Below are 15,910 nucleotides of genomic sequence, written 5' to 3'. Positions count from 1 at the left end.
TTGTGACTCAGCTGAAAAGAAAGAAAACCATTATGAAACAGACAAATGCATTTAATAAGTGAAAATCATCAAATACTTAAGACAACATGAATCACTTTCCCTCCTCACACAGGTGATTTCACTTCTTTGCTTGATTATTGGACCTGTCTCAGGACTTGGCTGGCTGTAGAGAGTGGGAGAAGTCACAGCTTTGCGGTCTAATCAGTCAAATTAAGTGAAAACACACGTGTGGGTGTGAAGTTGTTAGTGTGTGGCCAGCTAACAGCTGGATATTTACACATTAGGCAGGCACAGAGCAACTTCTGACCATTTGCACATGTAAGTCAAATATTAATTCTCGTTCTCGCTATGTTCAGATATTAAGTCTTGATAAACACATCAGTATTTAAATGTTTTGCCATGTTCACAAGCAAGCCGTTTATTGTGTTTATTGCCTGTGTGCCTTTATGGTGCTGGGAAGGTTTTGTTCTCTGCTGGTAATTTGAGCCACCCATTGCTTGACTATTATTTACACCAAAATCCAAAATACATCACAATGAGCAAATGTTTGCCGTATTGGTTCCTTGGATTGCTTTTGAGCTCCACTGGAGCAAACTATGAAGCACATTGTCGCCCATCTGGAAACAACATCCCTGAAGGAATACAAAGATAAATCTGTCCCATTTAGCATCTGCTCTCTGGCTTTTTTACCTTGTACACAATGATATACACAACAGTTGCCTATTTATTTGGTACACTTAGAACTAAAACTAATACTGTAAATCCTGCGTTCATTAAGATAATGTTCACTTTTTTGTTGAAACTGTTTTGGAGAGTGTTATGATCATCTTGAGGATGTAGCTTGTAGTGCTATTGAGCCGTACTACATGACAGTGACATTCTGCTTTAAAGGTCCAATTTGTAAGATAGTCGATTGTTGAGTCTCATTCCCAAGTCGTCAAATACTGACCGTTTGGGTTGCTGGCAGGCCCGACCTACCAACCCAGCGTTGGTGTCAGTATTTGACGTTTGGGGAATGAGATTCAACAATCGATTATCTTACAAATTGGACACTTAATCAACCTCTTTCCTAAAGCACAAGGTCAACAGTCTTTTCCAGCAAAAAGTTTCTCAATTGACAAATGGTCAATTGAAATCTGCTACCTGAGAGTGTGACGCTAGATTAGAGGTCTGAGAGGTGACTAAAACCATTAGGAAATCCTTCTCCTCCAAGTGCTATTCAGTATAATGTATCACATGAGGTCTTCTAAATTTTAATGGGCTTTTCATTTTTCTCATTTCAACCAGAAGAACCTTTAACTTTGGACATTTTACTGTTTACACTTGGCTGCTAATAAGTCTATATCCAGTGCTAGAAGTCCTGTTCTCATCATTTCAGTCTTTTCCTTCTGTTAAATCCCTGTGAAGAATCTCTTTACGCTTTCTCATTCAGGCCTATGTTTTCATTGGATTCACCCACCCTTCTTTCCTCCTCATTCCAGGTGTCTGATGATTCATCAGACTCCCCGGAGCCGGGCCCGGTCACCTGCATGGAGCCCTTCCTGGTGCGGAGGCTGTCTTGCCGTACCGTCCAACTGCCCCCTTTGGCCTTTAGACAGGCAGAACAGTACTACTGTGATCGCAAGCCGGAGTCGGACACCATCACAGTTCCGCCACGGCCCACAACACTGCCGCTACGCACCCCGCCCCTCATCGCCATCACCTCAGCTGACACCAGCAGGTAGGACGGCGTTGATTTTTATGTTTGTCTTGTGACAAATGTCTGTCGGTGACTGGGTAATTAGAGAAGGTGGCGGGTAGAGTGGAGTGGTTTGGTGGATCAATATAGAATCTGTTTGAAGCGAATGAGGACACATCACTCGCTAACTACCTGACACTGGGCGTAAAGGCTGAAATGCATTTTTTAAGCATGTGTAATTTACGTGCTTGCAACATCCTTGAAGCTGATTTCTTTCATAAGAGAGACATTTTGAGGGTGGTTGAGTGGTTGGACGGCTTTGTATCTCGTGCTAGTACTGCATTTTTGTATGCCCGCGCCTACAGAGCAAAAGGGAATACCATGGCCCGTTTCTCTGGCCATGAGGCACCAAAAATTAAAAATATTTGTCTTTCTACTGCATAGACAGCCCAGTTTTATTGCACGGTCACAAGTACGCGTATGCAGGGGGATGAAAATCATCGGATATGAGGCACACGCAACTCAGTTTGCCAGTTTGTAGTCCGTTTAAGGGGTTGTGGCTGCTTGTGGCTGCGACTTGATCAAAGTTCACCAATGTTGAACTGCGAATTTGCCTGGCCACTGGCTGCAAATGTTATATTTGCTTCTTTAAGACAGTGAAAAACTAGATGTTTGTGTTTGAATTCTGACTATTACTGAGATCTAAGTTAATCTATTAGTCTATTTTTGTGAAAATGACCCCATAATCTGTCTGAAGACAGACAATAAGCTAACATGGCTCGTGTTGTTGTGGCAGCTAAAGCGCAGATTACAACATTAACATGCACATTAATGCTAAATCACCAGTAAAGTCTGACTTTGCAGACGTCTGAGTGTACTGAAATAACAGCTTCAAGACAGCTTTCAAATCCGTCCTTGGTTAGAGCTGCCGCAGGATCAAACCTTCACCTATAAAGTGACATAAAAACCGAAAATACATACGTCGGTGACAGAATGTTAGCTGTGATGGATAACCTTTCCCACGCAACCTTCAACTCTCAAAAAAAAGTGGCTGTCTGAGGTATGAAATCAGTTGTCAGGAATACAAAGTATGCTTGAATAACATGCAAACCGCTGGTGTTTAAAGGATCCCAGACTGGCTACATGCTCTAAGGAGTGTGACTCATCAAATAACTGGGCCTAATAGATTTATTTTCGTCACCGCGCTCACTTACTAATCTCACAACAGGGAATGTAAATCAACATTTGAATCATGATAAACAAGGTAAAAGCCACCTCTCGGAAAAATACAGTGACGACGTGCAGCTTTCTGTTGTGGTTTGGATAAATCAACACAGCAGTCTCATGCATCAGGGTTTGTTTTTGACTCCGATCATCTTCACTTCTGTTTGGCATGTTGTGTCACATATCGTACAGGCTGCTGACCTGAGACGTTATGAGGAATACTCAGTTTTCTCTGTAGCACATACACGTGTTAGAGGTGTTCAGCAATACTTTTAGTGACCACTCACAGTCTCTCACGCTTGGAAAACATCACCAAACAACAATCGAGAGAAGAATCACACCCTGTCCGGAGAATGCTGGAGAATGTATCAGAGTGGTTAAGATGAAATGAGGTTTGGCAGAGACAGACATCGAGTCTCCAACCAGCTTTATTCTCTGGGGACAGGCGGCGGACAAACACACAAAACAACATTCTGTATTACGGATGGTTATCCATGATATTACCAGTCCAAAAATACATCCACGCAGTTGGACAAGGCATATATACATTCAGCGGTCCAACCTGTCAGTCTGAAATCCCATTGCCCTGGGTTAGCGCTGCACGTGGAGACAGATGACAGAGTTAACTCGTCAATCAAAGAGGAAGCAACGCTCCATTGATTTGTCTTTTACTGTGGTGACATGCTTCAAAAGACCTTCTATCTGACTCATCAGCATCATGCTACCTGTATAACACTGCTCGATGGCTTGTCATATGCCAGATGAGACAGAAAAACACACCAGCTCACTATTCTTTCCCTCTAATTGTTCCTTTCTTGTCCTCCTCTCTCTCTGTGTCTCTCTTTGCCAAGGATGATGGGGCCTGCAGAGTCTCACAGAGTGCATAAACAATAGAGGAATGAGTGGCGAGGTACTGCGTATTAATAAGGCCTGAGCTTGTTAAAACAGCTTTAATTTGAGAATGTTTTCAGCAGACTTGTGGACAGACTTTAAACAAGAAGAAAGTGTTATTGACTTCTGGACTTCTTTATAGGGAGGAGAACAAGAAAAGCTGGTGTCTTTTACCTCTAAATTACATTTTCAGGCGGGCAGAGCAATTTCCATGGCAGCTGATGCACAACCTCGCTGAAATAGCTTCCTCAGCTTCAGTATTTCTTGCTTAAGTATCAGGAACAAGTCCAGAAATGCAGTATTTTTTGTCCGTAGCTTGGCGTGTCACATTTCTACATTGTTCACAACATTTTCTATTACATCAGCGACAAAAACTGCCACCCATGATGGAGAAGCATAGTCGACGCTGAATAATTTACCCACAGTCATTTTGATAATGCCAAAAAGTCTACATTGGACGTAGAGGCAGCCCATTCTCTCTGAGTAATTGTCAGCAAACTTTTTATGGGAACTTCAAGAAAAGGGCAAACGCTTCCCAAGTGTGTTCGACTGACCGCGCTTTGAAAATCACGTCGCAATGTCTGGATAAAGACTGGGTGATTTGAAAGGGAGGTTGTGTGATTATTTGAGGGAGGAAAAGGGCAGGACAGGCCCATCACCGTCTCCCGCTGCTTCAGATGGTTGTATCGTCTATTTTTCAATCATGTCACTACCTTTTTTCTTGGAGGAAAAACTTCAAAGTCTAAAGTTTGTCTTATTTTTCAAAACTATTGCCTGCAGCACCAAAAGAACCAACTCTGATGTGAACTCAAAGTGTTTTGTTGTGTTGTATCGACTAGTATATGCCTTTTGGTTTTCATTGTACAAGTCGATCATAACTTCGCCCTTTCTCCCAGTTAAACCATACGCTATGTTAACACCACATCGAGCAAACTTGACTGCTTTCATAACAGAAGCTGCTAAGTATGCACAATTTAATTTGAAAAAAAATGGGACTGGAGAAAAACGGTTGATGGGGAGAATTTTAATAAAGCCCATACATCTTAACTTTGCTTCCAGCTCTATTCATGTATAATTCAGCACAGCGGTGAGGAAGAAATACACAGTTGTGAAGCACTAAGGATGGAAGACGTACGGCACTAAACGCTCCGACTGCAACTTTTTGACTGAATTAAGTGTCATTAACTTCTAAATGAGGCTGTCTGCAGGATTAATTCCAAGAAGTGGCATGAAGCAGTGCACCACTTTTCCATTAGATGCACTAATAGTGCAAATGCAAAATGATGATTTGCCCATTAAACAGCACCAGTGTTTGTCTTTGCACAACACTTAGAAACCATCTACTGTACAGCATGGCAGCTTTAATCTATAGCAAAGCCAGTTTGACGCGATTTTTTTTATTGTGCTTGTCAAGTAGAGTCCCAACAGAGCCTGATTTCCGACTGTACTGTACTATAAATAACATACTAGAGAATTTTTCCTGTAACATGAAAGTACATCAATGTCTTTTAGTACAAAGACTGTGACTTTGTTAATTAGACGCCAAGAAATACTGACAGAAACGCGAACCAACAGATCATTGTTATTAATGTGTAGATATGAATGTATACCTTCAAAGGCTGTACCAAATTAACTAGAATGGCACTCAGCATATTGCATACCTGTGCCAAAAGTACCCTTTAATCCGATATCAGATTTCATGGCCCTGTATCACTCTAAATTTTAAACCACCCATAACTGCTTAACCATAATTTGAGCCCACCAGATCTAGGATCCGCTCGTAGAAACCGGTCATCTAATACGGCTGATTTTTTTTATTCCCTGAGAAATTAAGTAAAATGTCAAACAGCGCAGAAGAAAGTGGGAACAAATTTCTGAATCGGATCCGCACCAAAAGTTAATGGGGTCTATTCTGGGCTGAGACCCATCCTCCATCCAAGTTTCGTGGAAATCCATTTTGTAATTTTTGTGTTATCCTGCTGACAAACCAACAAACAAACGGACATAGGTAAAAATACGAGCTCCTATGTGGAGGTACTAGTTGTATTGGATATTGGAAATGCTGGATCAGTACAAGATATCACACACACAAACACCACACACCAGAGATCATAGATACACATGCACAGATCCAACTTGTTCAACTTCATTCAGTGTATTGCTTGACACGTATACTAATCCAATAGCAGTGCTGTTTTATCTTTTGTAATTAACAATCTGTGCAGCCCGTTGTGTGGAACTGACTGGGTTTCTTCTTCTCTGTTTAATGAAAGGTGAGACTGCAACTTTCTTTTTAAATGTAAGTAGAGATGGTTAAACACCAAGGTTTTATTTCTAGCTTTGTGCAGTTTAAAGGTTTATAAAATCGTGTTGAGACCAAGAAACTATTACTCAATTTTGGCTTATAACCTGCTCTGTTAAATACGGTCAGTAATGGCGCAGATACAATCGGGTGGGATCAATAATTACCGGCTTCACTAAGAGTTATCTCGGTCATTGTCTCATCCCAAAACAACCGTTTTATTCTCTATAAGCTGAAAATTCTGATAAATTATATGAAACAATATCAATAATACAGCATATTCATCATGCTGACTGCGAGTCTTGAAGAGCTCATGTTATATTTTCTCCTGGCAGATATAGATTTCAACAGATGTTTAATGATCGAATCCAAGCGACCAACAAAGGCGACTCCCACAAGACGCTGGGATGCAATCTCCGCCATGACACAGTTTAAAAACAAAAAAACCCCACAGAAAATAAAATGAAGTGTCCGTTCAGCTCTCAGCATGTGTGACTCTGCATGGACTAGGTGGCCCCGACACCTGAGCTGCTCGTGTGTGCATGCATGTGCTGCTCTGCTCCTATTATCTCTCCTCCGTGTGCTCTCCCACCACTACTGCACTTACCTGCCACTTCTGCTTTAAGTCGCCTTGTTTCAGACAAGATTACACTTCTGCCGTTGGAGCAGGAGAGATTGCATTCCCCACACTGCTGCAAGGGTAGTGCAGAGAGAGGGAAAGAGAAAGAAAGAGAAAGAAAGCGGGCCTTGCCTGAAAGTCTCGTTTCCCTTGAAATGATGACTAACAGAGCAGAGTAGGAGAGATTTAACAAGGTGGCTGCATGTTTGCACTGCTCTGTACCCCGTGGACATCACAGGGACACACACACACACACACACACACACACACACACCCTGTAATAACCCACAGTGTTATTAATTACTATGAGGGTAAGCTTTTTTTTCACCTGTGGTGCGTTCAATGCCTGCTGTCATAAAGAAGTTCCTAATTTGGTGAATTTTATCCCACAAAAAGATGATATATTGGTGATGAATCTGGACTACTGGTTCAGTGCAACCTGGCTCTCCGCCCACTCCCACCTCCTGCTTGTCACTCACAGGGGAGGTGCTTTGGGTGGGTCCCCTCATGTTTAATGTATTATCCTGTTCCCTATATCCCGTCGCCGCTTGGTCCTGCAGGCGAAGGGAGGAAGTGTCCTGGACGGATGGTTTTCTTTACGCACGCCGCACGTCCAATGAAGTACAACCGCGGGGGGTTCGCAGAAGTTTTGCATGATATTGTGGAGAGAACCGCCCGCGTGGACCGTCCTGTTCTGGACTGGACATCTCACACCGCCTCTGCTGCAGCACCTTGCTGAGATGGGCGTGTGGTGTGGAGAGAGCGGGCGACACTTGGAGAGCAATTGAGAGTTTCTCCTCGTAGCCTCATTCGGGGGCACTCCCCCCCACCCCAACCCACCCCATCTCCAGACCTCAGTTATCGACATTTCTCTCGTGATGCGTAAATGGATTCATTTGTGTGTTTCTGCAGGGCAGCGAGGATAAAGTTGATGGAGTTGAACCCAAAAACAAACTGGACGTGAAGCAGCCCAGAGTGACTAAAAAGTTGTCTCAATTACATCGAGGGTCATAATTCTGCCTTAAAAAGAAAAAAAAAAAGATTTTTTTTTTTTTGTAAATCTATAAACACCTGAACTCGCAGTGTTATCAAACCCTCCTCCACTCTATTCTATTTGAATGCTCCCAAAGTGTTAATCTTTGCTAAAGAGATATTTTTAAGCGCAACTTGGCGAGGAGGATGGACCCTGCCTGCGGGAAAGTGGGGACTGCGTCCTTGGTCACCGGCGGTGGCGGCGGAACCGGCGTGAGTGCGAAGGCGCCCAAACATCTGTGGAGGCAGCAAAACCAAGCAGCGCTCTCTCCGCTCCACCACGCGCTGGTAGTGCGCAAGAACGACCGAGTGAGACAAAGAGGCTTTTCGGACACCGAGAGATACCTCAACCCGAGGAACATGGACCGGACTTACGCAGTGGACACGGGGCACCGACCCGGGCTGAAGAAATCCAGGATGTCGTGGCCGTCGTCTTTTCAAGGTCTTCGACGGTAAGGGCAGAAAAGAGAGGGGGAAACTGCTTTTCTTCATCTTGTGTCTCTCTTTCTAATTTCCTGAGGATGGGCGTTGTGTGTGTGGATGACAGACGCGCGGGAGCGGATAAGTGTTCCGGCTCGTATTTAGTCCGAACTTTGAGGACGTTATACTACATTTTTAATTTTTTTTTGTAGCTCTGCCTGTGCTCGACCTCTGTTCTGCATCACTTTTTCTGTGGCACACTGTCGAATGCATTTTACTACGAGCATGGCGGGTAAAGCGAAAGGATGGATAAAGTCAGTCGATGGCGAAAAGGTGACAAAAGAAACACATTTACGCACATTTACTATCACAAGAGCACTGCGGTCATGCGTCTTTCCACACTTAATCCGCATCCACAACGTCTATTTGTATAGTGTTTTTACTGTTAGGCTTACAGTTGCCTCTGTTAATTTAGGTCAGGGGGTGTGTGCGCCTGGAAAGGATGGGTTAATTTCTCGGTATAGGAAAAAAAAAAAAAGTAGGAAAGTCAGGAGAAGAGAGGTGACTACTCATACAAGCTCATGTTTGTTGTGCATCTGTCACTTTAGGCAGACAGTGGAGTGATTAAAGACGTGGAAATGAAAGGTAGGCGTTGACCAAAGGCAGGTCACTGAATAGGTGCCCTGAACGCACCACATACATGCAGCCTCTTGTATCTTTAAGATCTGGGGTTCTTCAGGGATCCATGCCACTTAAAAGCCTTATTGTGCTCATGTTTGGAAATGACTCCCTGCTCTCTGAGGGGAAAGATATACGCTAAGAGGGCTTCACATCATCACTAATACGTGGTGACCGCATCCTCTGAGATGACACTCACAATAATCTGACTCACTTGCAACACGACAACCTGGGTAATATTAGTGCACGCATGACGAGCGCTGGGTCTTCGGATGTTGCTGGCACCATGAGCTGCCGTACTGTAAAAATGACGGCGGTGGTGTTTGCAGTAACAGCAGTTTTTTCAGTGGAAGCCTGCCTGACAGACATAAAAGCAGCCCTGCACTCAGACAGCCTGGGTGTGTGGGGAAATGTTTCTGCTCTAATTACTCACTTGTTCTGGGAAGGAGGGAGGGAAAAAAAAAAAAAAGAGCAACTAAAAATGAAATCTGAGAAGGTCACCTCAGCTCCCTGGCTTAAGTGACTGTTCTGTATGGTTCCCTCGAACAGGATTGCTGTCTCCGCTCTTTATTCCTTCCTAAAAACCCCAAACATTTTTTGTTTAGACGTGAGTGATACTCGCCCGCAGGACCACTCGGCAGTCCACTATAGGAAGCGCACTGGCTCGTCTGGCCGACAGACAGAATGGTTGCTGTCACTGTGGCAGAACAGTCACATGGAGGAGAAGCCAGAGAGAGGGAGGCAGGGAGGGAGGGGGAGGGAGGAGAGCACAGATGGAAGTGACATTGCAAAGTGGTGTGCTGGACTAAAATCACCCGTGTGATGTAAAAATGTTGCACTAAACTTATACTTTGATTCCACCGCGGTGAAATTTACCAGGTGACGTTCATGCAATGCGACTGCAGTGGGAGATCAGTCAAGCACATTTCACATCTGCTTCAGGAGGATAATTACACATAAATTAACCCAAACAAATCAAGTTTTAGACAGACGGCTAATTACGTAAGAGCACAGTGCACTCAAGCACATATACAGGAACACTAACGTCAGGCCAAATCAAGATTTTACCCCACAGCACGCCATTATGTGCAGCCGGTCAATAGGGTCATTTGATGTGTTGTTTATGCGCATCCATTGAGTTGCATGCCTTCTGCCACTTTGACTTGCAAAGACGCCCAACAGATTGCAGACGTTGCGTTCAGAGCAAAACAGCCGCAGTTTAAGTTGGTTTCTTTCAATTTTCTTTCAAACACATTTGTATACAAAAAAGAGACATTTAAAGATCCAACATGTAAGAATTTTAGTTAAAAAATTAACCAAAATTATCAACAGAATGTGAAGACAAAACACTTTTGTCAAAGATGTCCCTGATGCCTGAAAACCTCGGTCCGAAGCTCCCGTGCAAGCGATGTAAACACTCTTCCGGTAGTCTGGCTAACTGCACGGCTAATTGAGCTAACTTGCTAACATTAACTACAGTACAGCATACAGTTATAATAGAACAGAATACAGTTAGCAGCTGTTAGCACTTACTCTGGTGATATGCTGCCCCTATTAGTTGACAGTATGAATTCAACAGGTATCCATTTTTTTTTTTACATATTGCACCTTTAAATCAGGGCGACAGACTGTTTCACACAATGTTTCAACATTTTTTTATTTTCTGGCACCCAAAAATGCATTTTAACTAAATAGTAAAAAGGGGTGGAACTGAATTTTTTTTTTAAATCACATGCAGCAAGAAATTGCGAAAATCTCAATTTAAACCCTAAATCTCATGTGCACTGGTGCGACCAATGAAAATGTTAAGTCGCACTTGACAGGTTTTTCAGTGCATGTGCTACCAAAATAGTGGCACCCTGGAGCCCTGTAAATAGATATTTTAAATTCCTGATCCATTGTTTCATGAAAACGGCATCGCTTGGCATATTGCCGTATTGATTCAAAACATCAGTGAGTTTGCCCTTCTGGCATTTATTGGATTCCTATAAAAGCCTTTCAACAGCCTTTGTGAACATGCAGCTAAGCTATGATGGCTAACTCCTCCTCTTGGCTTGAACGCTTTTTTAAGCATACAGCAGGGCTGTCTTTTCAGACACTTCAGCCTACACAGGTGGTATGTGATGCATGTGTTTGCATATGTGTCATGCGCTTTATTGACTTTTTTTAATTACCAAAGTAGCAGCAGGTCACATATCATGAAAAACTCGGCAATCAAGTTGCCGCTGCAAGTCAGATACACAAGACGTATTTCCTGATTAGAACAGGCAGATATAAACAACTTCTTAGGCATTGTCCCTGTAGGAAACTAATAAGAAGAGCCAGCTACTTGCTCAACGCGTACAGCTGATATCAGTCATACGGATAGAGAGAGACAGCAAGTCTTTCCTCAGAAGACTGCAGATGTTGCTGTGTGTGCCCGAGTGGCTTCCTCGGCGCAAAGTCCAGCAGCCCCAAGGTAAAACACATCACCCAAATGTGTCACAATCTAGCCTGAGCCTGGACGCCGCTCAAGGCCTCTGTGAGACCTCAGAAAGAATCTGGAGCATCCTTTGATGAGGAGATGGCATTTCTCCCGTTTTCTCCCCTACTGCTTGCCTGTCCCTGCCATGGGGATGTTGCACGAGGGGGGTTTTCTTTATCTGTCGAGATGTCACTGAAGAGGAGGACCATGATTTCTCTTCTCTCTGTCAAATAGCAATCAAGATTTGGCAATTCACTGGGTGGAAAAGAAAATGTCAAAACAAAAGAGGATGAAACTAGTAAGGAGGGGGAAGGATGGAAGGTGCTCCATCTGGACATGTCTTCCCCTCAGAAGCGGCAGATTGGAAAACGTACTGCTTCCCTCTCACTCTACGCTGTATTTAGCCGTTGTTGATCTGTCTCCAACTAGTCATCCTCCTACTGCGACTGTCGGTGTCAGATTGAGGGTTTTAGCCAGTGTAAAGCATAACCCCCTGGCCATGTTGTTAAATCCCAAGGGTGTTAGTGAGCAGGAACTGCTATTGGGTAGCTGTACCTAATAGCAACCCCTGCCACTGGGTGCACGGCTATATATAACCCCCAGTCACAGCCACAATCATGCTGCATAGTCTGCTATGGAACTGGCACAATGCTCATCTCCTGTATGGCTGTACTCCCAGGCATGTGAAACATGTACAGAACGTGCTAATGAACACACTTGCAGACACGAGAAAAAACTTTCGATTAACAGAGATCAGCATTAAAACGTCACGTAGCTTGGGTAATGAAATGACTTCTGAGTGCTAATTTCTTAAATCTGTGAGAGTTTATACTTTTGTCTAATGTCACAGTATGAAAGGCAGACAGAGCTGATAATTATGTGAATGTCAAGCCCTTGTCTGGGTCTTATTGACCCGTTCACTCAGGCAGAAATTAAAGGTATATTGAGTACGTTCTTCAGACGAGTCCTGCGACTTACCCAGGCTTTGAAAGATGAGAGCATGTGCATTAGGAAGTTACTGATGCAGACACATTGAGGTGGTTGGTCAAACATTGAGTAAAGCCGAGGCTAGAAGCTTCCTGTTATGTTATAAAAGTGTCATGGTGATGGATATTAGAGCCCGACTGATACTGGATTAGGGGCTGATGCCAATACGGATGTTGGGGAGTGAAAACACTACTATAAAAATATATTGCCCAATATTCTTACATACATAATTACATTTATTTTAACTGCAATGAAAACAATAAACTTCACTGGGAAATAAATAATTATAGTCAACTAGAATCAATCAGAAAAATAATTAATATCAGCACACGTGGGCCAACATTGGCCAGTAATATGGGCCAACCAATAAATCGGTCAGGCTCTAATAGATATACAGTGAATATCAACACTGAGGGGATGAAGACTATTGCATCCAAGGAATTCATTTTCTTTTAATACAGTTACAGTGTCACATTGGTCAAACCAAAAGAGAGGAATGATGACATCCTGATCCATTTCACACTTCGTTTCATGCTGAAAAGATCTTTTCTCTCAATTTTCCTGTAGCCCTGGACCTGACTAAGCCTATGAATTTCTCCATTTGCACCATCAAAACACAGCATAGCATTCAAGATAGTTATTTCGTTTGTTTTTTAGCACAGCGGTCAGTTTGGAAAGAAAGTTAGAGGACATTAAACACTGTGATCTAAAGGATTTGCCTTAAAAGTTTATTGTGGACGCCTTCAATTCAATCATGATCTAAAATCACCAAATGGCCTACCCTTTATACAAAAAAGGCATGCATAGAAGTGGGTGGAATATGGTTACATTCCACTCACTAAGTGGATGGATTATAACCAAAAACACTCACAGGGAACCATAAAAAATCCAGGCCACATAACAGCTACTCAGAATCCATTAGTGAGTCTATATATTAACAGTCACAGTTTCAGTCAGCCTTGTCTGTAAACCAATTATATAGTCCATCCATCCATCGTCTGTAACTGCTTATCCTTTTCAGGGTTACGGGGGCGGGGGGAGCTGACATCGGGGCGAGCGGCTGGGTACACCCTGGATAAGTCGCCAGTTCATCACAGGGCTGACATATAGGGACAAACAACCATTCACACTCACGTCAACACTGAAATTACAGAAAATTTAGAGTAACCGATTAACCTAACTTTTTGCACGTCTTTGGATTGTGGAAGGAAGTACCTAGCAGATGCCCTGCCCCAGCCAGGTCTCTCCCCAATTATATAGTGACATTATTAAACTGTAATTACCTCACCTCCATTTAAAACACCAGGGTACACTCCTTAAGGCGACTAATCTTCTCGACTGTTTATTTACTCTGAATAATGCCTACAGTACTGATTTTACATCACTCAGTTAAATGAGAGTTCTGGATGATAACAATCTGATGTTGTCCTGTTTCCAAAGGACATTTCTCAGAAATGTGAAGGACAGTACGGTCTGTGAAGCGGATTGTCCTTACCTTGCCATTGCCTATTTGTAGCCTGTAACCACTGTGTGTGCATGAATGTGCAATCTTTTGTTGGTTCTTATCTAATCTTTTATTAATTGGGAACCTGAGGTATAGATACTAGTCTAGAGGCTATCAAGAGGATACATTTTTTTATTGGGCCTAAAAATGTTGGTATATGCGGTGATGATGCAACCATACTATGTTGACTTGGTGTATGCAATACAGCATGTACTGTATGGTTGAGCCCTCACATTTTGCAGGCTGGCACTGTTAGAAATAGGATGCAGTGCCAGTTGAGCACTCTCTGCTGCTGTTTTGCGGAGCGTGAAATGACAACACAAATCTATTTCATTGATTGCCATCAATTTTAGTGTCACAACAGAGAAAGTGGTGGATGGAATCGCCTCCTTTTGTTGTCAGGTCAGACAATCTACTGTGATCATTACGTAACCCTTCCAATCAAAACCGCGTGAAAAGGAAAAAAAAGTAGTTTTGTACGAAAGTGGGATTGTACACAGAGTAAGCTCAAACAAAAGCAAAAACACTGATTAAATTAAAATTCACAACTGAATGAATGTTTAATGTACGCATCTGTTCTTGTGCAGCACTGCAGGTAGACAGGCAAAGTGGGATCCTGCTAAGGGAACATATTTGGTGTCCAGCAGGGACTGCAGGCCACTGAGTGTGACTGGCTGTATAGGATAACATTATTGCTTCATAAATGCGAGGAGCTGTGCTGAAATGGCAATGTCACAATAGAAACAGAGCTCCAACAGCGTTTGTGAAGCAGAGAGGACTGGTCATCTAATTTTTACCAGCAGGAAACAGGCATTTGTTTTCATTGCTCCCCCTGGCTCTGTGTCCTCGCTGGTCATCTGTGAGGCTAATAAAATGCATGAAAACCTTTTTTGAAGGACAGCCTTGTATCAGGCTACAAGCCAAAGCCTCTCTAGACTTCCTGCTTGATGCTGGGTGATTCCCTGTGCTCTTGGCTGGCTGTGCTGGACTGATCCTATTACACGCCACAGGGTGATAAAGACTCTAGCTGGGCTAGTGACTGGTCTGGTCTAGGGGTCTGCTGATAGCTTTGAAAGAGACCACACATATGTATGAATTAGTGATAATTGAATTGTCAGGATATCCGTACCAAAGCTATGGAGAGATGTCAGCATTCATTGCTCTTTACAAGGCACATGGTCTTGATATGGCAGCTCCACTACTTGCATCATGTTTCATCGCCGTCAGTGTTGCATCATTGTGACGCCATACACGCTTCCAAAGAATTCATTAAATATTTTTGCCACTTGAAAACTGATTGCAAATTCCAACCGATACTTGATGTTCCTATAATGTCTCTATAATGTACGTTCAATTTACATTTAAATCATGTAAAGGAGGCTTAATAGATACAACCCCAATTATTCCCAAAAATGGTTTGATGCTGTGTAAACCTTGGATAAAACATAATGTGATAATTATAATCATTTAATGTTTAACTTCAGCAAGTTAATTGATTTTTGTAAACATATGTTCATTTTTAATTTGTTACCAGCAGCACATTTCAAACGTGTTGTGGAACGCTCAACAAAACACCTGCTGGGACATTCCTCAGGTAAACGGATCAATCAGTAACAGGCGATACTGTGAAAGGTTCGTCTTTGAAAGGCTCAGTTGCTCACGAACAAGGATGAGGCAAGATTCAACACTTTGTGGAAAAAACGGTTTGTACGTAGGATAATGCTCCATTGGACTCGGGGGGGTTGTAGCAAAGAAAGTGTAATGAGAAATTCTTACAGAAAAAATGAAATAAAAGGACTTCTTTTGTCTTGTTTTCCCTGTAGGGAGGACTGGACAGACTGAGTTTCAACAATAAACGTATTTCAAGCAGTGGTGATCAGATTTTCCCTCGAAGCGGCTGGTAGTGGGATGGCTTCTCGGTGGAAGCGGATTGAGATTGAAACAACAGTCTGTGTGCAAAGCTCGTTCACATGCTGATCAAGTAGACCTCATTGGGGAACAACATATTCCCTCACATCCTGTGATATCACAATGAAAACATATGATCTCATCCAATGGCTTTTATAGGCCACACAGAATGGATAGTGGGGCGGCACCTATTGCAGACCAAA

At 42.9% G+C, this 15,910-nt stretch overlaps 1 protein-coding gene across 2 annotated transcripts in view; it reads left to right on the top strand.

Moving 5' to 3' along the window:
* The window catches only part of pde4d (phosphodiesterase 4D, cAMP-specific), a gene marked incomplete at its 5' end in the record, with an annotated part of 161,163 nt that overhangs the window by 15,362 nt on the left and 129,891 nt on the right, over positions 1-15,910 (top strand). The window contains one exon of one of the 2 annotated variants that reach the window (XM_084359967.1): positions 1,482-1,720. In XM_084359967.1, coding sequence (XP_084216093.1) covers positions 1,482-1,720 — 239 coding nt within the window. Of the gene's footprint in view, positions 1-1,481; positions 1,721-7,893; positions 8,199-15,910 lie in introns of those variants that run through there. The other variant, XM_084359966.1, reaches the window with a different exon arrangement.

Source organism: Pagrus pagrus (genome assembly GCF_965226575.1).
Source record: "Pagrus pagrus genome assembly, chromosome: 8".
NCBI lineage: Eukaryota > Metazoa > Chordata > Actinopteri > Spariformes > Sparidae > Pagrus > Pagrus pagrus.
This window is presented reverse-complemented; position numbering and strand designations above follow the sequence as displayed.